The sequence below is a fragment of the Gallinula chloropus genome, assembly GCF_964237585.1.
Source record: "Gallinula chloropus genome assembly, chromosome: 5".
NCBI classification, from domain to species: Eukaryota; Metazoa; Chordata; class Aves; order Gruiformes; family Rallidae; genus Gallinula; species Gallinula chloropus.
Window position 1 is genome coordinate 15,917,488 of NC_140090.1, and position 24,977 is coordinate 15,942,464.

General features: G+C 49.8%; 1 protein-coding gene across 1 annotated transcript in view; it reads right to left on the minus strand.

Moving 5' to 3' along the window:
• MARCHF4 (membrane associated ring-CH-type finger 4) overlaps positions 1 to 24,977 on the minus strand; it is a gene marked incomplete at both ends in the record, with an annotated part of 96,887 nt that overhangs the window by 8,200 nt on the left and 63,710 nt on the right. Inside the window, 2 exons of the mRNA XM_084265177.1 lie at positions 12,359 to 12,551; positions 21,308 to 21,463. Of these exons, the coding sequence (XP_084121303.1) occupies positions 12,359 to 12,551; positions 21,308 to 21,463 (349 nt within the window). The remainder of the gene's footprint in view (positions 1 to 12,358; positions 12,552 to 21,307; positions 21,464 to 24,977) is intronic.

Sequence of the window (24,977 nt, forward strand, 5' to 3'; positions counted from 1 at the left end):
GCTTTCATCACACAGTCACTTTTCATACAAACTACTGCTACATACAGATTTTCAGGGATCCTTTGCTTTCAGATGGAATCAAATGGGAAGCACAGACTCCTTCATAACTGTTACCTCTGCTTTCCAAACCATAATGTTTGTCCTCAAGATGTTTCAAGAGCTTAGTGGACAGTCTGTTCTGCACACAGGAGAAGTAAGGGTAGGTAATGGATAACCTGGGATGTCTGGTGATGTCTTTTAGACATTTCCAGTAGGTGCAAGACACTGAAGCAGTGAGCAGGATGTCTCCAGTTCACAAGCCATCTAGAAAAGGTTTCATCGGAATAGTGCTGGAACTGCACAAGGAGGGCATGCAAGCCATGTCCAGCATTGAGTGACAAACAGCATAAACTGAAAATATATTCCTAATGATTACAGCTCAAGAGAATGTTTAGCATGTGGAAAACATAATTAGCTGATTAGAATTGGCACTTTCGTATCAACCATTCTCCATGCACATTTTTTAATATCGAAAGACTTGATTAAATAGGTACAAATGTGGGCTGTGTTTTGGCTTGGCAGAACTGGGGTGGCTGCTGTTGACCTCTGTTGACCACGGGATGACATGTGCTGTCACGGAGCCCATGGGTCTGGGGAAGGCAAAGCTCTTCTGCTCATCACCCTTTAAGTGCATGTGCTGTAATGGGGCTGCACTGGCAGGCGGCTTTCCCACGCTGTGCATGCCATACTTGACTTTCCTCAGGCCACAGGGGCCACGACTCCAGCAAAACTGAGTCTGAGCCCCTCAGGGAGTGAGACGCTGCTCAGAAAAGCTGCTCCCAGCTGTCTTGGGGAGGTATTGTATTGAAGTGTGGACGCTTCCATTTTGGGTCATTAACAGCACAAACAGGCTGGTCCCCAAGCCTTCACCTGCTGACTAACAGGCAAGCCCTGTCCTTATTGCAGCGTGTCTCTCTCTCATGCAAGGTAAGGTTCAAGGATGGCTCTGCCTCAAAGCTTCCTCAGCCTCAGGTGGGCCAGGACCACACCCGCCTCCCCCACCTCCCCAAGGCAAAAAGAGCCCTTCTCCTTCCCTGCCTCCTCCGCTCCATCTGGCAGAGCAACAGAGCAGCAGGTCCCATCTGGGCGGGTGGTTACACTACGCCCCAGGCTCTCTGCAGCCATTAACACCCGCCCCCAGACTCAGCAAGAGCCTTGCCAGGTGGGAGATGGATCCAGCACACCAGCTTCTCAGAGGGTCCCCATAGTTGCTGCCCCACCAGGCAAGTGATCATGGCAGACCACCTGCCCTGCCCCCCTGGGGCTGAGTGTGGGGAGCTGGGGAAAGAAGGGAGCTCATTTATTACTGATGGGAGTGCTTGGCCTGACAGCTGACAGTGTCTCTCTCTTCCAGGCAGCACTGTGATTTTTCAGGATGCTGCTGAGCTCTACGGCGAGAGACAATCTCCAGGTTGTGACACTGCAGCACATCAGGAGTTCATGTCACACTAGTATGTGTCGGTGATCCCTGTGTACACAGGGTGCTGCTATAGGTTCCTCTCTGAAGCAGCAGCAGCCCATCCCACATGCACAGCACTTGAAGCTGCGGGAGGAGGGATGCTTTACGCAGTGGGATGAACTGAGAAGACACGTAGGGCTGCCTATCACTGGGCTTGGGGAGCCGGTGGAAGCTGGGCACGATATGTTGTAGGACCATTTGGAGAACTTTTATGGCTGCCAGGTAGATGCCAGCTTTTCTGCGAGGTGCTACCTTCATCCCAGGGCACCTATACTCATTCATGTCTCCTGCCCACCCTGCTGTTCCTCGACAGCACATGGGCTGGACCCTGTAGAGCTGAGCTGATAAGATTCCAAATGAGGAAAGACTGGCAGTATTAAGGAGCTGACAGGAGGTGTCTAAGGGACAGGGAATTCCTTTTCATTCATCACTGTAATAGGAAAATAGCATCAGTTGTCTGCAGGATGCTGTCTGTGACAGAGGAGCTGGCCTGACCCCAGGAACCACACAAAGCAACACCATCGAGCTGGAAATGCCAGAGTATTTTCAGCTGTAAGTGTAGGAACTGCCAACCACCACAACTTTCTTCTGCCCTGCCCAGACCAGCACTTTTACATCCTGCCTCAAAACCAGGACAAAAAACCCAACCAACCAAACAGAAATCCCACAAAACAAACAAGAAATAACAGCAAAAATAGGTAAGATAAAACCCAGGGAAATCTTTGCTCAGGCAATAGATAACCTACAAACCAGAGCACTCCTGTAAACTCAGCTGGCTGTGGACAGCTACAGCAAAATGGATGTTGGGCCCTTAAGGGCTCTTGTACTCCTGTGGTATTTAATTCACGGAGCACAATAAAGCAGAGGATTAAAGGGCAGTCTCTGGCTATGCAGGCAGCAATAAATGAGACTCTTTCTGGAAAAAACAAATAAATAAATAAGGACTGGAGCTCCCCTGGCAGTCAGGCCTGGCTTCTGAGTCATACATCTCCAGCACCAATCTCCACTTGTGAGACTACCCATAACTGTGCCAGTACAGGGAGACAGGGCTTGGAGGCATTACCCATATGACCCCATGCTCTCTAAAGCTTCCCCACCTTGTTTTGTAGCTGGGATTGTATAGATCCTCCTGGTGCATTTTTCCCCAAATGTAAAACGGGGATGAGAACAGCACCCCACATCTTGAAAGGACTCGGTGCACAAGAGGTGAAAGTCACTCGTTGACTGCATGGCAGATACTCTTATGTCATTAAAGGAAGGAGTAGAAAATAATTTAAAACTGGGCTGAGCAGAGCACTGGCCAAATGCACACCCTGGTCTCTGTGTCTCTGCTTCCAGATGTTCTGTCCCAGAAGTTCACAGAGACAGAGATTCATGGGGAAGAGAGAAGCAGCACCGTTTCACTAAGCTCGTACCACTGCAGTCGGTCTTCCAAGTCCAGGTCCTGAATCTTGTTATCCTGAAGCTGATGGTACTTTGACAAAACCACTGTCAGTGCAGTGCTGCACCCTCAGCCATTTCTGGGGTATTTCTTAAAAGGCAAAGCTGGGCAACAGCTCTGTTTTTGTAGGGCTTGGAAATATGGCTTCACACTTGCTTGGAGTGAGACTTGAAGAAGTCACACTGTCCCCCAGAATGGAAGAATACATATATATTTTCAGACAGGTGAGAATGTTTCATTTGGACTTGATTTTTTTTTTTTAATGTTGTATTCCAATTCTGACACTGAATTTAAAATACTCAGCGTGAGCAGTCATCTCTAAATGCTAAATCAGAATGCTTTGTTCAATAATGATCAAAACATGACATTTGCTTATTGAAGGTAGAACTAGTGCCTCCCTCTCAGCTTTTATTAGAAAATGAAATTCTGTAAGAAAAAATGGGTACAGTTTCACAGTTTTTCATTTTCTAAGGGATGTGAATCCTGTCTGAGCCCAATCCCTCCAGACTGCTCCAGCCACCCAAGCACTCTTCTCTAACAGGAATTGGAACCTTTGGGCTTTTGTTGGTATAAAGGTATCCCTAGGACACATCACAGTGCAATGTTTGGCTGCTTTGTCCTCTACAAAGTGGACAAAATCTTTCATTGCAGACTCCAAGATATCTGTGAGACTACCAAGAGCCTTCCACCTTGGGTGCTGTAGCCTCTCCTCTCCACTCCCCCCACAGTGTCCCAGCAGGTCTCACCACACCTGAAAAGGTCTTAATCTCTCACACAGGGACACTGTTCAAAATCAAGCCAACAGGACAGGAGTCTATCATTTTTGATCCATCACTAGCTAGGATCCCTGGACAGCAAAACTTTTGCCTTCCTTCTCTGGTATAGAAGGTTCTTCCACAAGAGCTGAAGATTTTTACACATCAACACAAGAAGGACATGGACCTGTTGTAGCATGTCCAGAGGAGAGCCACAAAACTGGTCAAAGGGCTGGAGCATCATTCCTGTGAAGACAGGCTGACAGTTGGGCTTGTTCAGCTTGGAGATGAGAAGGCTCCTGGGAGACCTTATAGTGGCCTTCCAGTACCTGAAAGGTGCCAATAAGAAAGCTGGGGAAGAACTGTTCATGAGGGCATGCAGCAGTAGGACCAAAGGGTAATGGTTTTAAACTTGAAAAGGGGGGATTTAGGTTGGATATTAGGAAAAGTTTCTTCATTATAAGGGTGGTGGATCACTGAAGCAGATTGCCTAGAGATGTAGTGGAGGCCCTGCCCCTGGAGATATTCAAGGTCAGGCTTGATGGGGCTCTGAGTGATCTGATCTGGTGAAGATGCCCCTGCTTACTGCAGGGGGGTTGGACTAGATGGCCTCTAAAGGTCCCTTCCAACCTTACACATTCTGTGATTCTATGTTCTTTAGGGTCTGTGATACCCAGCTGAGTGAATGTGGATGCAGGCTGAAAGGGGCAAGTAAGAGTTCACATGTACCTACGGGCGCTATCAATGCTGAGCAAAGAGTGAAAGCAATGAAAGGAACTGAGAGTGGCTAAGTCTGCAGTAAAGGTCTGAGTAAGACCTGAGCCTTGTAGGACACAGAGAGGTCTGTGATGTGGCCATGGCTGAGCAGAGTGAATTGGCTCACAGTAAATGCCCAGCCCTTCATCTCTTCAGCACTCAGCAGGTAGTGATGGCTGACCTCTCCTCACTGTCCCCAACTGATTGTCATTCCTACGAGTTTGCTGACTGGAACTCTTCAAGAAGGCAAAGTGCTGTCTGGACTACAGGGTACTGGATCCCTGATGTTATTTAATCTTATCAAACAACTTCTGCCAAACACTGTGTGGTCATAGGGGTGTTGTGGATCCAGCTTTGCCATGGGGCAGAGCGACTCAGGCTGTGGCTGCCATCAGTGAGTCTTGGTTCAGGAAGAAAAGCACTGCTTCAAGGAATACTTGTAAGGCAAAATAAGTTTAGTAAAGCCAAGCCTTACTCCAACTGGTGAGGGAAACTGGTACTACTTGACCTGAGATCACCCATGGGCCTGTTCTCTGTACTCTTGTTTACAGACTGTTGTATCTGGGTCTGAAAGATGTCTCTGTCAGTAGGCAGCCATCCCTCCAGGACAAGAACCATCAGTCACTACTCCAAGAAGTGACTCCAGAGCTGGATTAATGTGGCCTCATGCTGATCTCTTCTTACCTCTGGCTCCCTACAGAGTTGGGACACCGTACACACCAAAAGCAGCCCCATTCAGTGGGGGATGACCCCACTGTGGCCTCACCTTGGCTAAAGAATTGTCTTCTCTTGCTGCTGCCACAATGGCGTGCCATGGACCACAGCTTCCCTCCTCCAGGAGTAACGTGTCTGCGGGGATGGCGGCTGTAGTAGGAGGAGTGACAGGACAGAAGGCAGTTGGAAAAACACAGCCTGGCACAGAGCTGAGGGCTTTTTCCATCCTTACTAGACAGCACAATTTATGCAGCTGGTGCGGGAGGTCCTACCAGCTGTCTACAAGGGAATCTCCTGCTGTGGTGTAGAAGCTGTGACAGGCAGGTGAGCACTCCTGCCTCTGCCCATGGATAGGAACTTAACCCAGGGACACCAGGCACTTGATTGCAGCATGGGATTTAGTGGCAGAGAAGCATCATCCTGATTATAATGTATCACCCGCAAAAGCACAAGATGCAGTTCACAAAGCAAAAGAATTTCTTTTCCCCCTCAGAAAATGTTAATTATGTTGCCCTCATTAAATGCTAAACACATTGATCCACTGGAGCAGAGAGAGCCATATGGTTATTCATGACAAAATACATCTCTCGAGTCCTGCTGCAACAGTGGGAAACTGTATGGAGATGGGTGTAGAGAAGGAGTGTGGAGTTGAAAGGACATGTGTGAAAGGCCAGGTGCTGCTCTGACTGTGCTGGAAGCCGAGCTCCTTCCCTGCAGAAAGGGAGGGGGGCTCAGAGCCAGGTCCAAACCCCGCAGCTCTTTGTTCAGCAGCGACGTGCTCGTTCTGCGGGAGCCGCCGGAGCCGCACTGGAGTCTCGTAGGCACGTGGAGCCTCTGCAGAAATGCCCGCTGGTGGAAGCAGCACACACGCATGCACGCCGGCTGGCCCACTCTGCTCTCTGATTGAATAATCAATGCAGCATTAGACAAAAATAGGTCCCATCTTTCAGGAACGGAGGAGCGGCGTGTCTTGGCTGTGCAGAGATCCGCTGGCCCTGGATGGCGGCCAAGAAGTCAGTCAGCAGATCAGCTGTGTGGTGCCACTGCTCCTGCCGCTGGCCCAGGTACAGGACCCTCAGTGACTGCTCCTGAGGGGCGGTCCCTGCCCAGCTGGATTGAGAGCCCCACAACACACCTTGTGGGGACGGTGCCTGGCTCCACACCCCCATTACAGCTGATCAATCAGTGATTTGCTCACTGATTTTTTTAAGCATGTGTGTTGTGGCTGAATGTATGCAAACAGGATTCAGTGGGCAAACAAAGGGAAATGGCTCTTTGTCTTTATTCCAACAGCCTGCTCCAACAACAGGGCCTGGATCTGGTTGCTCAGTTAGCTCCCAGTAGCTCCATTTGCAGGCAAAGAAAGAAGCACAAGAACAGCATTAAGCTGAAGGGCACAGGAAGACTTCTGCATACTCCTATAGGTCTCTTCCAGGTATGCCAAAGCCATACACATTTGCTGTCTGGGCTGGTCTTAGGTTTCTCTTCTGAAGACATCTGCTGAACTTCTCTGCCTTCAGAGTGTCACCGAGCAACACACGGGCTTGGTGCTTCCCCAAACTACTTCCCTAATGCTGCAGCAGTTCTTCCTGCTTTGTATCTTGGGGTCTACACAGACCTGAATGAAAACATTTGCCTCCTCTTAAGTATCAGACCCATACAGTTGAAGACCTTGAAGATACTGAATTTCTCAGTTTCTCCTTATTTTACTGGGACTTTGACTCCTAAATCCTTTGAACGCTGAGAGTCCGAGTGACCAGGCTAGAAAACACCCTGAGGCTACCTGAGCCTGGCATTTCTTCTAGGAAGCAAAGCTCATTTAAAATGAAACCACATTAGTCTTGGCAGGAAGCTTGAATTGTGACTGTCTCAAGGAAGCTCCATTAATTACTGTTCCTATTGCACTGTGAAAGATCAAATGCTGTGGATCAGTTTTAATTGGCTATTGATTTCTTATGTTATTACCGATGGTTGTGCCGAGATGCCATCAGACGTACTGGATGCTTTTGATTATTCTTGCTGGCAGCTGGGATTAAAAACAGCGGGCACACACTTCCTGATCTGTAATGGATTGCCCTGGTGTGCCAACAAAAATCGTTTGCAGGATGAATGGTCCTGCTTCGCCTGTCTCTTGTGCTATTGAGCTGCAGTGCAGTTACTGTTGTGAAGGCAAATACCCTGAGGGGCTGGCTGCCAAGGAAAGGGAGGGAAAAGCTTCAAAGAACATGAGGATTTAGTGCTTGGGAAAGTGCATGGCTGTCAGCACCGAGGCAGGGTGAGTCAGGGAGCAAGGGCAGGGTGGACATGGACAGAGAAACAGTCCCCACCAGTCAGCGATCCAAGGAGAGGCAGATCAGATTGCTATTGCTCCTGAATCGTTGGGGATAAGCCCCACATCATGCCAGCCCCTGGGACTGTGTGAACCCAAGCAGGACTGCACACACAGACCATAGCAGTGACAGCCCTGCACACACAGCCTTCCCGAGACATGCTTGGCCCTTGGAGCTGATCTGGTGATGCCTGAGCCTAGACTGTGACATTCTCTCATTAGCTGGCAGAGTTCCTCCTTGTTTAAGAGGAAATGGTTTCCTGTCCTCCTGACCCCAGATGGCACCTTAATCTACAAACGCTGACTTCCCCTAATTGCACCTTAACAGACAGAGGCAAAGCCCTCCTTTCCCTTCAAGGGCTGTCATTTAATTAACAGACAGGTATCTCTCAGGATTTACAGACCAGCTCTAAGCTGCTACTCTCCTTACTCGGTAACTCAGGGCTGTGAAGGCTCACTTCATTTATCTCTGCATTTCGATAACCGCATTGCTGCTAATCCCTCTCTATGCCAGCTTTCTGGATTTACCTCTCACAGATCCATGGAGAGACCAGTTAATCAAATGAACAGTCCTCATCTGACTTTTCATTCACTCCCTGGTTGCTGATCTCAAATGTCTGTGTTGTAGATGGCTTCATAAGACAGCAATACCTATGCTGGCACCATTACCAGTTTCTAGTTTAATCCAAGTCTCCTATCTGTCCTACAGACATGCCCAGAGATAGCACACATGAAAGAAAGAGAGACCAGAATCAAAGACATTGGGGCTGGCTGGATATCAAGAAGCATTTAGTCTGTTCCTCCTTCGCAAACTGGGATCATCTCCTCACAACCTGTTCTTGACATATGTTTTCTAACAGGTTCTTAAAAAAAAAAAAAGCAGTATTGGAGACTCCCACAAATCCCAAACAATCCTTTCCAGAGCTTCCTGCCCTCCTGTTTAAGAGCAAAGGGGAGAACAACATTGAAAGACCATCTTGCCCAGATGGACGTAGCTTCTGGTACTTGGGGCCATACCATCTGTCCTGCTGGTTGTGAGGAGCAGACTCACTCTATACTTTGGTTGTGGTTTTGTTTCCATGGTGGGTGAAGGGGTAGCAAATGGTGTCTGTACCTTACAACTGTTTTTGTGGAGCATGCTAGGACCTAGCAAAGTCCAAAGAAAACTAGTGTATTACTGCATGTGAGTGGCTGAGAGTCAAACCCAAGACCCCTTGGATTTTGATACGTGGATCAATAGTCTCTGAGTTGACATGTATTTTGACAGCTCAGCTTGGAGATGGTCTGACTAGCTCAAATGAACTAACAACAATCAAATGATCTGTGATTAGGGAGCTACATGTGCAAGTCAGCACTCAGAGAGATGTCCTCACCCTTGGCTCCACACTGGAAAGACCAGTTCTGCCATGGGATTGCCCAGGCAAATTTCTCTAGCTATCTCTGTCTTGGCCAAGTGCTACCTAAGTCCATTAATGACTTGGTAGAGAGGAGATCACACAGAACAGCTGAACAGCTGGCCAGAACCAGGACACTGTTTGGGGCTAAACCACCACAGTGTGTATTCTCTGCCTGACGATAGTCAGGATCCCTGCAGATTTGGTGTCTTCTCCAGCTTTGAGAGTCTACGGTGCCAGAGGAAGTGTCCTGCTGAGGACCTCCAGTGACAGGGTGTGTAAAGTGGCCTCCTGCACAAATGTCACTGGTTTCTCAATGGACATGAGACACCCAAGGACAACGGAAGTGGGAAATGGCAGGAACTACATAGAAGCTCTGCTTCAGCACGTCTGCTTTTTAGTAAATACCTTGTCTCTCAAACCTCTGCTCCTCTGACAGTGAAAGTAAAACCTGGGGTCAAACTGGGGGAATGAACAATCAAAATTCATACAATTAGTGTGAATCCTACAGTATAACATTCTCCCAGCTAAGGCTGCCCAGCCTGCTACCAAACAATGCACAACGTGTGTGTTACATTAGCTGGGGGGAAAAAAAGCACTATAGAGCTGAGTACATGTAATGTCCCACTCTTTCCCCATCAATGAGAATTTTTCAGTTCCTAAATCTTTCCTGCCCACCCACAGGTTGGAAAGCAAAAGGAGAAAAGGCTGGACTGTCAAGGAGGAGACACCAAAACCCACAGATAGCACCCTGGTATTTCAAGAACTGTTGCAATTATCCATGAGAAATTTTATCGTGAACTTGCAGACACGGAACTAAAGCCCAGGGAGGAGTAACAAGAGGCTTGGGGCCACACTGGCAGTCAGGAGCAGAATTTAGGCTCTCTAGAGCCAGCTTTGCCCACCTGGGAGAAGGATAGAGGGGGAATAGCTGTTCTACAGCTAGGAATTCACTGTGAGTCTTCTAGGGAGCTGGCATTGCTGCAGCCATCACAGTCAAACAAAGCTGCAGTCAGTGAGGAATTAAACCCAGTCATGGGGTTCCCTTCTGCTGGCCTGACCTGGCCTGGCCTCCCCACGGGACAGAACAACCTTTTGGCTAGCCCTAGCACAGCCCCTGAAGCCAGCAGGGCTGGAGAGAAGTCCCTCAGAGGAGAGACCTCACTGTGTTGACAGCCAGGGAGTTGCAGCTCCCCATGAAGACCTCATTTGTCATTTGGTTCATCTTGGGCAGAGAAAGAAGAGGAGGAGGCGTCAGGGAGGAGTGGGAACACCCCATCTCAGTGAGCACTGCTCAGAGCTCCCCTCTGCTGCAGACTGGCTGGGACTGCAAAGGGTATCAGTGCACAAGTTAAGCAAGGGGTGAGGGCAGAGGGCTGGCTGCACGCACGGGTGAGATTTTCCAAGGAGATGCATGCAAAGGCTCACGTAGTCCAAGACATCATCTCTCCTGGTCAAGCATGGGCAGGCTGCCTGGCAGCAGAGGCAGACACGCTGCACACAGAACAAGAGGAGGCATCTCCGGGTACTCTCTGAGGTGCTGGGCAAGAGAAGCCACCAGCAGACATGTCAACTCATTGCACCTGTAATGCTTCCCACTTGCTTTTCAGCTTGTGGGAAAGCCAGCATGCCTGCCTTGCCAGGACTGCCAGCTGCACAGGGAGGACTGTGAGACAAGGGGCAGCCCCAAGCCACGACTCTGAAACGTCCCCAGGAACAGCAAGGCGGTTTGCTTTTTTGGCTGGGAAAAATCAGAGCTTCCAGCGTAGGGCATTGAGCTTAATGGTGGCATGAGTGGAGATGCAAAGGGGATTTCAACCCTCAGAGGAAGTGGAAAGTAGAAATAGAGGCCAGACCCTTCAAAAAATGAGTAAGAAAGAAACAAAAACCCTCAAATGGGAATCTGTCTGCCCAGTTTCCCTTCAGTTCATGGCTGGCGTGGTTTGTTCTCCACCGTGTAGGAGGATTTAGCTCCTATTGACAGATGAGCTAATCGGTTCCCTCAGCTCTTGAAGCTTTATCAAAGCCAGTTAATCATGTTACTGATGTCCGCCCAGGCCAGGGCTCTCCAATCCTGTCCTCTGCCAACAAGGCAAACAAGCACACAGCACACATGCATGGGGACAATTTTTTTCTGCTCCCAATTCCACCAGCGAGGGGTTGTCACCAGTGGCAATACATGGGTGCTGCCCATCTTCCTTTCATCCCCTTTGCCACCCTCTGCTCCTGTAGAGATGTGGTAGCTCCACCAGCATCTCAAGAAGGAGCAGAGTGATCTCTACAGGCCAGGCTCACATCTCACTGTCAGCACAGTGGTGACAACAGTGGGAGGAACTGGCCTGGCTTTCGGCTGGCCCAAGTCCTATGGGAAGGAAGCTGAAGCCAAGAGTCATTTGAACCTGGATAGCAGGATGTGTGGTCCATTAACTCTGTCCCTGCCATGGGTTTGTTTTACTTCTGTACCACAAATTCACCAAGTGCTGCTGTGTGATATAGTCTGTCCTGCTCCTCCTGAGGGCTGAACTGGGGGCTGTGCTCCTTCCCCCTGCCCACACAAACACGCACCCACCACACAGGAGGACTGCCTTGTCCCATCAAGTTTCTGGGAGGCTCCTTCTGCCTTTATGCCAATGGTGGAAGGACCCAGACATGAGCTCTCTGGGACCCTCTTTGCTTCCTGGAAGGGTCACTTGAACTGATGAGATCTGGTGGCCTCTGCTTGGGTGGACACTGCTCAGGAGCATGTTTGGAGGTGGCTGGCGTTCACTGGACTGTTTTGGTAACCATTGATTTTTCAGTAGCCTGGCTGGTCAATGCCTCTGCCCGTAGGTACCATCAACTACGTCCCCCCCATTCTGCAGACCTGCACTGGGACTACAGCTCAAGCTCTCAGGCTGGGGCCAGGCTTCCAGCATCTGCTTTTCTGTTTGGGCTTGCTCAGTGTGGGGCAGCTTCATCTTCAGAGCTGCTCTGTACCAGCAACCTGACAAGGACACCAGGCTGGGCCATGACCTGGGCTGCTTGGGACTTGCAGCTCCAGGGTGGGCCAAAGAAGGGGCAATCACCTTGCAGAAAAAATGGGCTGGAGGGACAAGGAATTGCATGTGGAGAGATCCTGCCATACCCAATCATGGTACAGCCCTTAAATTAGCTATTCCAGAAAGGAAGGAGTTTCTCAGAAGCCTTACATCCCCCAGCACTCCACCCCAGACCTCCCCACCCTTTTCTTGCTCCAAAGAGAGATTTGTTCCTCTCTGGGGTTGCTGCAGGTCCATCTGCCTGCCCAGCCAAGGAGACACTCTGAGGCTGCCCAGATGAGCAGAAAGGACTGTAAAAAAGGTGCCATGAAAGCAAAGAGGAGGAAAAGCTGGGGAGGCTCAATCTAAGCCAGCTCTCCATGCAATCTCCCACTCCTCTGCACGGGTGAATGGGCAGGTGACCTTGGCCATGCCGTGAGATACGATCACCCACCTATACAGACAATGTCCATGAAGCCATACATTCCATAGCAGATCTGGAAGAGCAGGTCCTGGCGCTGCCATTTGGCTGAAGGACTGAAGGTCGACCAGATGAGCCACGAGATACTGGCGATGAGGAAGAGGGAACCCAGGATGGCCGCTGCTATCTGAACCTTCTCAATGACTGTCAGAGAGATGGCCTGCCACTGCAAGGGGAGGTAACAGGGAGAGGAGAGGGGGCAAGAGGGAAGGGAAGAAGGAAAAAGAAAAAGAGATTGGTTACTTGGGGCACATTGCTGTTTTACATCATCGTGGTGGTTTTGGAGATCTCAAAGAGCACCTATGAGCATAGGTGCTTTTACCTGGTCCACATCTGGGGTGGAGCATGGCCGTTGTTCAACAGTGCATGGCCCCATGTATCCTGATGGCATTGCTGAAGAGGCAATGGGGAGCAATCCTGCATCTCACCAGGAAAGCACAGAGACCTGAGGGAGGCAGGACAGGCTGGGGACAAGACACCAAAAATAACATCCCTTTGAAAGTAAGGTCTGTGATGGTCATCACAGACCAGGACATTCAGTTGCTACCTCAAATAGAGGCCAGGCAGCATCCTCGTCCAGGGTATCCTATTACCATGAGAAGAAGTGTCTCAGAGAGCCAGGCGTTCCTTCGGAGGCCTCCCATGAGCTGGCTCTGTGCCACCTTGTGAGATGTGACGGGATCACAGCACTAGGTAGGATCTCGCAGCAGCAATGCACATCCCACAAAACTTGTTACAAACAACACAAGTTGCTGTGGTCAGGACACCCTGCCTTTTGGTGATGACACGTTCAGGCTGTGTTCCAAGGTAAACGTCAATGCTTCTTCCTCAGAAGAAGGAGAAAATAGAAATAACTCCCCCAAATCCATTCACTGTGTCAAATAGCTTTGTATAAGCTATGGTATAAATACTGTAAGCCTGGACTCCTCTGTCATACCACATAAAACCTCCCCACTCAAATTTACACCGCTGAGAGAACTGCCCTGTGAAAACCAAGGGCAGGGCTTGCTTTCTTTAACAAGACTTGGGGACATGGCCCACAGCCCCTCCTGCAAATCAGAAATCAAACACGTAAACAGGCTGGGGACAGACAGTCTCTTCTGGCATCGAAGTATATAGGCCACCTTTAGCTGTGAGATACATGCCCTTGAAATCTCAGTGGGACTGGCAGAAGGATAAATAAAGGCGGATTGCAACCTCCTGCAGGTACAGAGGATTTGGAGGAATTGAAAAGCCTGGATTCAGCCCAAATTTAGTGTTCCTGTGAAGTGGAATCTCTGGTGAGCCCTTGGCACCGTGCACGTTAGTCAAGCATATCCTGGGACAGTAGGGTCACCCGTCAAACCTTGTCCCATCCTTCTGCAGGGCAAGAAGGGTATTCGGTTGCTGGGTCCCTCTTTAATGCCCAGGCCACCCAGGAGTTACCAGTGGCTTTTGGGAGCTAGGGAGGACTTTGAACCCTGACTAGAAGGGCAAGAAGGACAACAGTTGACTTGTACTGGTACAGGCATGCCATGGCATTGCTACCAGTCCACTCACCAAAACCTTGAACCAACTGTCCTCCCCTGCAAAGGGCTGCCTTTGGAGGGGAGCAGATGAGAGCTTCAGCCTGAGGCTGAGGCCTTCAGGTTGCAACTGGAAGGAGATTGCCTGGCTTGGCTCAGATTTGAGCTGAAGTGTCCGCCTCTGCCAGCCTTGCTCCTTGGCTTACATCCTGTGAGGGCAGACAGCCCTCAAACTGTACATCAGGGACGTGTGGCATCAGTGAGGTGGGTGGTACCAGGCTATTTCTTAGTTGGCCACAGAGTATACGGCCATAAAGCTGTGAGCTTGTTCCCTGCTGAAGCAGGACTGGGCTCAGCTCACCCCAGTCCCCCTCCTGCCACCCGCTCCAGCAGCTGGCCCAGCCAAGGGCAAACACCAATCACTGGGGACATTCACTGATCTCTTCAACAGTCCATTACCATTCTGCCATAGCCCAAACTGCTCCGTGCCTCCACCAGATCCAGCCACACCCATGACCCTTTTGTGCCCTGAAGAAACTGAGGTAGACAATAGCCCTCCTCTTAGGGTCGGACACTTGGTGGTGCCAGTTGCAAAGGGCCAAAGACAGATGTAGGGGTGCTGGAGTCTACAGGAGATGCACACCTGTGCAACGCCCCTCCTGACATAAGGCAGAGCAAAGGCCACCCAGCACCCATTGCCCCCAAGTCTGGGTTCTGAGGGTGGGATCAGCAGCTATGCTGTCCTCCCTCCAGTTTTGTTCTCAACAGCACCACATGCAGCTGTAGGACAAACCTGCAACCAGTTCCATCAGCTCAGCCCTCCAGAACTAGAAGCATGTGGCAAGAAGGGGGCTTGGGTACCTGTGTGAAGTTGCACTTTCACCCCTGCGGCTTTCCCTGGACCTCATCTCCCCTTCCACTAACTGTCAAACGCTGATGGGACAGGAGTGCAGGGCGCACGGCCTGGTGCTGCGTGCGAAGGTTTCACTGCAGGTCCCTCACGCTGACCCACGTGCGCCTGTGCCAGCCAAATCATTCTGCATCATTTCTCTCTCGAGAGGAGGTAATGGACTGGCTCCTCACCATCTGTCTGGCACACTGCAAGGTCTGTGGTGGCAACAGGTCCTTCCAAGGTAGCAATTAAAGACAGAAAAAGAAGAAGTAGCTGTTTTCTACAGCTAGCAGCCGCATACAGCTAGCACCACTGCTTTGCAGAGACACGGAGGCTTTGGTGTAGTACTGAATATACTATCAAAGGGGATGGGGCTCAGAGCACAGAGAAGTTACACCCGAGTGCAAACTTCAAACCCTTCAGTTGGGAACAAGTGAGGCTGAAACACAGGCAGAGATGCTGCCTGATGCTGCTCAGCTGGCAGCAGCTGTCGGAAAGTTCGCTGTGGTGATAATGAAGAGGCTGGAGTCCATCAGCAGTGCCAGGGGGTAGGAGACTCTCCCCTGGCATCTGGCACTAAGTGACAGTGACACACACAGCAGCAGTCCTGACTCTGTTCAGGAGGTGGCACTGGGGTGTGATTACCCTCTGGCAAGGAGGTAAATGGGTCAGGGCTGAACACAGGGGAAAATAACCAGCTTGCAGAAGAATTTAATATTTTCCAGAAGAAAAAAAGAAAAGTAAGTAATAAATGTATTTCCTCTCTGGCAACCCTGAGAACTGCAATTTAGCATCCCACATCTAACCCAAGCCACCAATAACTAGAGTCATTATTTTTCATCTGTTAATTCCATTTTGCTACACATCTTAGGGTATGGGGCTTGCACAGAGAGAAGAAAAGGGGTGAGACAGAGGATAGGGTTACCCAGTGAAAGCACAGACAGAAGGGTCTGAGAGCTGTTCTGAGGAGGAATGTGTTGGTGTATTTCAGCTGCAGCAGCTGGGCCTGAAGCATCCCTGCTCTGGTGGCCTTGGGAGTTCGCCTCAATCACAACATTGTACCCTTCAGGTTTCATAACAGCCCTTCAAACATCACCCGTTTCCCTGACCCCTCTCCACCACCATTACAGCCAGCAGACCAGGGATTTGGTGGGTGACCCTATTGTCCTTGGGTCATTGCTAGAGCTGCAAAGAAAAGTCTCAGCAGTGCTGCAGAGTCCCTTTACATTTGAAACCCCAAAAGCTCTTTGTCTGAATGCCTGGCTGCAGACACAGCCCCATCCCTCCGAATCTCCAGCTCAAATGTTCAAACTCCAGCGAGGTCACAGTGTCACACAATCCCCCCTTGCAGGAAGAGACTAAAACTGAGCCCTTCTTTCCTCCACTGATAATGACTGTAGAGTCCCAGGTAGCCGCTGAGCCGTACTGAAGTGCACCTTTAACAACTGGCAGCACACCTGGGTTGTCAATCAGGATTGTGACCTTTAGGCAAGTAGAAAGCTCTACAGATGCTCTGCCTGCGCTGAACAGGGCAGAACTAAGGGCTTGGTGGTACCAGAAAGCTTTAAAGGTTCCTGTGGGATAACAGGAGCTGCTTTGTGAGCTCTGGGCTTACAATGGCTTCAGAGCATGCCCAAGCAGCTCTCTGCAATGGCTTGCCGCCCACGTTGGAAAAAGCACTCTGTCCCTCCAGACCACTCTGAAGAAATGCCATCGTTCGCTCAGGAACTGCCTGTCTGTCCTCTGCTACCATCCCCCTTGGCCAGCTGCTTTGGCACACCACCTTTATGGGCACGTGCAAAACACCACACGCTCTCAGGCTGATTTCCCCCAGGCCTCTCTCTTTCCCCTGAATCACAAAGCTCTGCGACACAAACGCTTCAGAAACATTCCTTCCTTAGGAGCCCAGGTCTCCCATTTGCAATGACCGTGGCCAGGGGCCAAGCTGGGACCCGTGCCTGCCAGTCATGTCGCTCTTCTCTTGCACTGTTTCATAACCTACTTGGGATAAACACGTTTCCCTGTCTGCTTCAGTGCTTCGGCTCACAGGCTTGCAAGTGACCCCTCCCCGCCCCTGCTAATGCAACACAGGTTAGTTATGTTAGCATAGTATTTAAGGCCTGAGCCATATTTCCTCTTCTTCAGCACCAGCAGTCTCCAAAGTTTCCCAAGCACCACCAGCATGAGGAGATACAAGGCAGATACTTGCCTGCACACGATATCTATGTCTTACTGCAGCAGCTTGCTGGGAAGACTTGCTCACTGGAAAAGCCTTCCTACACTCCTCTGAGAGCTCCCCCATGCCTGCCTCAGGCAGTTCAGTTTATTTTTATTGCTGTATCTGACATGTCCCCTTAGTATGTATCATTAACATCCTGAGCTGTGCTAGTCAGCATTTCATTTTCAGACCCAGGATCACAAACAAGCAGAGGTTTTTCACAGAACGATGGAGTGGACCATTCCCAGCACTGCTTAGGTCTGGTTTTCCCCTTACTGTTGTCCCGAGGCCTTGGCCATCCTCCTCAATTATCTTTTGGAGGATGGCCTTGCTCTTTATAAGTCCACTAAGCAAAGTTATGCTGCTGCTGTGGTAGTTTCCCTGCTGTACATTTACAGACACTGTGGCTTATCCAGATACTGGAAAGGCAGCAGGGAAGAGGGTCCACTGGGACTGTGCAATGGAAACGTGCAGTGATGAAACCCCCTCTCCTCCCTGTGCCACAGCAGCTGGTAAGACTCAGGCTACAGTACTGGCATTCTGGACAGCCCCCATTATATGGACAAGCATGAAATCTCTCTTGCTGTGACTGCACACACTGCTTGCAGGCTGCAGCTGAAGCTCAGCGGGAACCAGCCAAGGCTCATACTCAACACACAACAACAGCAAGTTGGGACAAGCAGAGCACCCCCAGTGAACTTGTCTGAAGTGGTGAGGCACAGATTGCCCCATGAAGCTGTGGCTGACCCCTCCCAGTGTTTCAGGCCAGGTTGGATGGGGCTTTGGGCAGCCTGGGCTGGCAGGGGGTTGGAACTAGAAGATATTTGAGGCCTCTTCCAACCCAACCCATTCTATGTTTTTATGAAAATGAGAGCATCAAAATGAATGTGGATCAGGAGTGGTTACAAAGGAGTTGTATAGACAAGATCCACTGCACAGTCCCATCACAGCAGGTGATACTACTCCACTGTGTATCAGCACCAGAGTGACTGCAGTACTATCAAAGTACTGAGTCTTCAGGGAATTTTTAGTGTCATGGGCTTTGCACAAATATTGCAATGCAGAAGCACATTTAAAGCCTCCATACCCATGACTCCTGTCTTGGTGATTGGCAGACTGGAGAGCAGGAGGATGGATGGATGGATGGATGGATGGATGGATGGATGGATGGATGGATGGATGGATGGAAAAAAGCTCTGGGTCTTCTGTGTGATCACAGCTAGTGGTATATTTTTGCTCATTTTCTCACTGCCTCTTGGCAGGACACTTGCATGTGTTGTCCAACAACTTTAATCCCCCAATCTCAGCAGGTTTGCAGTATTGCTGCTTTAAGTCTTTTGCTCTTAAATTCCTGTGATCCGGAAATGCAGTGGGGGGATACACATGGTAATTTGTAGAGATTTATTCTGCCAAAATACCAGACTAAAGGCCTCTCTGGTATGAGACATCATAACAGCCTGGAGGCTGTAAGGAGTCTGTGTTAATTAGGCATGAACCGTGTTCCCCCAGCTGTAACTTCTCTGCCCACGCCACAAGTCTCCACACACATCTGGACCATGCCATGCTCCTAAGCACTCCAAAAAATGGACAACAGATGTCAAAATGGTCAGAGAAACATGCAGATCCTGTGGAATGTGTGGGTGCCGGGTGCGCTGCTCTGTTCAGACCAATTGGACCTGCTTCAGGGAGCCCAGGGCCAGCCAGCGCTTTGGGTTTGGCTTTCCAGCAGTCTGTCACATGAGAGGACACAGGGATGGGGATAGGTAGGCTATATTGTTGGTTAAAATCTAACCAAGCTCAGAGCATCATCCAAACTGGCTTCATTTGACAAGGAGGTGAGGTTTGTGTGGTCCTTGCCTGTATTACGGTTGGTCTGGAATAAACAGACAACCATGATTTCCTACAGCATTTGCCCTCTAAAACCTCTGCTTGAGAAATTCAGAGTTTTCAAACAAGAATAAAGCTGGGTAGAAGTGCCACCAGACCCTGAGCAAAAAGGCCAGGGACTACTGCTAGTCTTCCCAGCTAGACACACCGTAGCACGTTGGTATGGCACATAGTGTCAGGGCATTGAGCCACTGAGTCCTATCTAACCTCCCTTTCCCAGAATTACAGGATGGTGAGAGGCACTGAGGAATGAGGGGACCCTATTGATGGGCATGGTGGCAGGTCACTTAGTCCTCATGGGAAGTCCAGGCATGGTTCGTCAGCCACTTCCCATGGGTTTTCACATACTAGTGCTAGTGTAGCATCTGCTTCCCAGCAGTGCCTTTGTGCTGGCACCAGGCAGGGCGCCCAGGCACGGAGCTGTAACACCACACACGCTGCATTTATTCCAGACCAAGTGACTTTTCACTCCAGTTGCTTCTTCCCACTCTCCAAATCTCCTGGTGGTTCTGCGAGAAGTGCTGTAAAGTCTAAGCCAGTGATGTGAAACCTCCGAGCCCAGGGTCTGCACAGTCCTCGGGGACCCTCGCTGCTGGAGCTGAGCTCTCTAACTCAATTGCTCCTGCCACTCAGTTTTTGTGTTCATGGCAAAGGCCAGCAGACAAGGCCACTTTCTAACAGAGGAGCCCCAAAAGAGCAATCCTCTGCACAGGCTTTTGAAAGCGTGCATGGGAGGGGATCTTGTCGGTGAACAGCTCCAATAGATTTTAGCCAGGTGAGAAGGAGGAGGAAAGTCACTGACACGTTGCCCTGAGGCCCCTGAAGACACAGAGCATTTAGAGGTCATTCTTTCACACTCGTAAATCTGTACCCACAAACCTTCGACGCTGCTCAGCACTGCACCCCCGATCTGAGACAGAGGAAGCAGTTGGGCACTCATGGATCAGCCTTCCAGAAATAAACAAGCACTGCTTTGTCCACATCTCCCCTCCTGTGCTTCAATCTGCTCTGAGTTATCAGAGCCAAGGAATTAAAACACCCTGGGTCTGGGACTTGGGATGAAACTACTGATCTCTCCAGCCCGTGGAGACAATTCTGAACACGGAAAATTGAATCAGAAGCTGTCAGGACTTGCAGAGTGCTGGCATTCTTTTTCCTTCCCCCCAGCAAAACTTCCCCACGATGCCCTACTAATTTCACTACTTCATTTAAGTCTGGAATCCTGAAGGGCTGTCCCTGTTTCCTCACTGTGGTTGGTGATCTCAGGCCTGGAAAAAGACAGTCAGAGACTGCAGTTTGGAGGGGAGAGCAGGCATTTGAATTCCACCCACCCCTGTACAACCCGGCACCATCAGTCCTGTTAGAGAGCTGAGTGACCAGCAGAGACTGAAAGCCCTCCACCGGGTACTAGACAGAACAGCAGCCGTACAGACATTGCCCTGGTCTCTAAACCACAGCATGCTGCTCTAATGTCTCTCCAGACCAGATGATGCTAATTAAGCCATAGTGCCTCGATGTAATGCGCTTCCTTATGTCCGAGGCTCTAATGGTGCTCAGCAAAGGCATGCAGCAATTAGTCCATCTTCAGGTGTTGCCCCCACAACAAATCAATAGCTATTAAGGATAATTCATCCCATTTTTAACAGTCACATTCTGAATCTTGATTTTAAGTTACCAGCCTGCAGTGGGGCTTATTAATGCCAGTACTTTTGAAGTTGGAAGAGGAAGAAGGTGTGTCCTCCAGTGCCTTTCACAGCCACTTACATCAAGGTGTGCTTTACCTGTTTTGTGTACTTCTGCAAATGTCCAGCACGAAGCAGGACTGGAGAGACCAGACCATCACAGCCAGCACCCTCTGTGCTGTGCTAGGAGGTATTTGATCATGGGGGAGCAGTAAAGTGAAAAGGGTGACAGGATCACAGATGAGAGCTGTAAGAGCCCTCCACCCACCTCCTCCAACACAGAGGAGGCCTAGCAGGAGACTGGGGTTAATGGCACAACTCTAGACATGCAGGGTCTCAAGATACTGCTCTGCCACCAACTACGTGTTCTGTTGTAGCAAATCCCATCTGCCCCTGGGGACAGCGTCATGCCTGCATTCTCCAGTGGCAGAACACATCTGAAGGGCTGTGAGGTGTTACAGTACTATTATGGCAACATGGGTGTGTTCAACAGGAGGAAAACGAATGTGGGAATTGTCAAAGGACAGAAAGAGCAGCCATCCAAAGGACATCCCTGGTACCACTGAGAGAGCAGAACATGGAGCCTCTTGGACCAGCCCCTGACAACCCTTTCTAAGCGTGTCAGATGTACAGATCCTCGCAGGGAAGGAAAAGCCACACAGGTAAAATCCACTGGCTCTCAGAAACAAAAATAGAAATGAGAATAAATAGACTTTGAAATGTCTCTAGTACCTTTACCTGCAGAGGGTTCTTTGTGCTTATGGCAATGACGTGATACTTGTAGTAACACAGCTCACAGCTCCAACAGCCTCTCTCACTAATCCATTTGATCAGACATGGCTGGTGTGTGCACTTCACCGATCCATCGCATCGACATGGGCTCAGCAACTCCCCCTGAAAAAGACAGACAGCATCAGCAAGGTTCCCCTCCCTCCACAGTTCCTGAGCATGGCACGGCATGGGACAGCACGGCACGGCAGAAGCTGGTGCTGGCTAAAGAGCTCCATCCTCCACCTGTTTGCTCTTTGCTCCTTTTCATCCAGTTTGGTCTCCATCTGTTTTCCCTCTAATAATTCATGGCTTACATGAACAGAGCTTGACAGGGTTATAATGATCTCAAATACCTGGATCCTACGATATCTTATGGAAAGAGACAGCTGGGTTGATAAGAAACGTCTAATAACACTGCTGGAGGAAAAGCCAGATGAGCACAGCTCCTATTAGACACCAGAGGACCCCCACTGGACCCCAACAAGTGGACACAGCTCTGTTGGCAACCAGATGCCACTGTTTCCCAGCTCAGGCTGCTGGCTCCCTACTACTTTTTCTAGAAAGAGATGTTGATGGTGGGGATAGCTGCGAGACAGCCTCTGCTGCAGGCTGGAGTCCTGCTGAGCCTAGAGCAGCTTCTTTGAAGCCCACCAGGCAGGAGGGGGAGCACAGACATGGTGGCCCTTAGACCTTCTGTGCAGGCTGGCTCATGCCAGCTGTGGAGGTGCCGCTCCTCTCTGGGAGCTGGACTGAGCCCACCGCCATGCAGTACCTCCCCAGACTTGCCAGGCAGTGGGCATTTGCAGTGCTAGACACAGGGCTCTCCCTCCCAGTACTCCCAGGCTCGGAGGGACAAACCTGACTGTGGGGGTCAGGTGTGTGCTCTGGGTCCAGGTCTTTGTGTGCCCAGCTTCACACACCCCACCCCACCCCCAACCACTTCCTCCAGACAGGAAGGAAAAAGTCCCAAAAGTGAGTCATACTGACAGGCAGCCTGTACGGCTGGCTATTTCCACTCTAGAAGCAAGCAAGATGGAGAACAAATTGTGCCCTGGCTTGTGATACACAGACATTTATGAGTGGTGGCTGAAACACCAAACCTCCTGGCTTGTGCCCTTGTTTCTGATGTAGCTTTAAGCAGGGTATCCAGGAAACACCAATATTATTCAGATCCATCTGCTGTCGTCCTGCTCACCACAGGACTGAATTCCTCTCTGCACACACAAGCTCAGAAGCTCATTTTACAGTCTCTTGCCATTGCTCATTTAGTGAAGGACAGAGCCATTATGTTTTACTCTCCATGTTTTAGTGTTTAAAAGCCACAGCATAGACCCCAATCATGTATTTAGCCGTGCTCCAAATTTTAAAAGCTTTTAAAGGCAGAATAAGAATTCCCTATGGGAAGAGGAAGGCTGGCATTGTACTTTCAGTGTTGGGGAGAGGATATTTCCTCTTACCCCTAGATCAGCCCCATCATTACCTCTGATGGAGCACCACAGTAACAGGCCCTGGTGTCTGAGACTGATGATCATGGTAAAACACATCCATCCCAGTTGCCCTGGGTTCAGAAACCAGATGATTCTCTTGCTATCCCTGGGAGGAAACTGTCTTACCTTTCAGGGTACCACATCGGGTCTCAGGACCTGAGGAATCGAGTACCACACTGGACAAGAGTGATACTTTCTTTATGAACCTAGTGCAAATATGTTAATCATTTCACTTGCTTCAGCTAGGTGACCTAAAAACGTCATCTTCCATGCAATTTTAGCAAAACCGTAAATAACTGTTTATGTTAAAAAAGCAGGCTCAACTCCACCTGCTACTGGTTTCCATTACACACTGGAAGGGATGCAGAGGGAGATGGGGAATGAGGAGGGTTGTAGGATCTGTGAAACTTTTTCACCTGGAAAGGTGCAATAGGACAAGCCTCACCTCAGCCCCTGGCGCTTTATTTTCTCAACAGCTTCACTCCTCAGTGCGTAAGTGTGATCCCAGCACCAGGGAGGTGATGCAGAAACCTACCAGCTCTACAGTGTCCCTGCCTTTCAAACTTGCTGCACATTGGAGTCTCCCTCAGGGCTCACTCAGAAGGGTAAGTGAACAACTCACGTTTAGTCTAAGGAGAAGCTGGAGGCACCAGTCATGAGAGATCAGAAAACAGGGCGGAACAGAGAAGAAACTGAGAGCAACAACCTCCAGGTGAAGACAAAGGAGAAAAGCTGTAGCTGCAGCCTGGAATCACAGAGGTTTCTTGGGCTCAGTAACAAGCAAGTATAAAGGAATCTGAGCTTGTCTCTTCAGAGCCAAGAGATGTCCATAAGCATCTTACACTGCTGTGGGGACCCAGTCCCCTTTCCCTAATTGGGGTGCTCCAACCCAGCCAGCCCTGCTGGCTCCGGCAAGAGCTCAGGACTCAACTTTAGAGATGAATCCCCTTGCCTCTTGATTTTTGCGAATCCGGCAAAAACCTGAGTTATCACATTTTCTCCAGCCGTGTGAAATATTATATCCTTGTGTGTGGCACACAGCTATTTCTGCATACTGTGAAGCCCAATTCTGTCCACAGCAGGCATTCCTAAAACACTGCCACGTGCACACACACGCACACACACACACGCCTGTGCCAGCAGAAAAATAAACATCAGGGGCATATTAAAGGAATAATTCCCATGTACAGCGAAGGAGAAGCCTCACCACTGGCTGTACAATGAGCTCAGAGCAGTCCATCAGCTGCTATACGCACCAAGGGCTCGCTGTGCAGAGACCTCTTTCTGTAGGCTTGCAGAAGATGGCTCCGCACAACATATTCTCCAGTGCTTCAGACAGCAGCATACCCACCAGTTTCCTTTGGGGCCTGCTCTCCAAAGACCCTGAGAAGAGTCTACTTCCCAATGCTTATTTCTTCAGTTTTCCTTTGTAGAGTTACAATCCGTCATTCGGATCAGCCTAAGCAGCAGCTCTGTTTTACCAGCAACTAGCAGAGGAATGCTCCATGGCTGCAAGCTTCATCCTCACCTTGCTCAGTACCATCTTGTGGGCTTATGACTCGGGGCACCTCCAGTTCTTTTGGTTTGGGATTTTTTTTTGTTGTTGTTATTTAAGTCTAAATTAGGGTTCATATCAACAGTGGAACACCAGAGTTAACAAAAAGGGAAGGGTGGATGGTGGGTCTGGCTTCACCCATAATCCTCTCAACATATGGATGAAATGCTCTTCCCTATATATTACTACCCTTCCCTACTTCTGGGAAGATTAATATATTAAGCAAGTATATATAATATTCTTCCCTATTTCTGGCTGTGATGGGGAGCTTGTCCCTAGGAGGAGCAGGGGCAAGGCCAGGCTGAATGGGCTTTACCCCAAGAAGACCAATACTGCTTGAAGCAAACCCGGAGTGTGGGTCTGTCCTCTCCTTACGAATTCCCAATCCATGCCCATTGCAATACGTCAAAGTGGTTAATGATTATCTGGGCCCTGGTATTTTAAGCCTACTGGGAGGAGTTCTGAGAAAGGATGAGGAGAAAATTTATTGCCAGCACATGGTCTAATGCTTGGTGTAATCAGGGAGAAAAGAACGATGTCAGGAGCAGTGTCACCCCTGTTACACGCTGGTGCAGGGCTTTGCCCAGAGATTTTT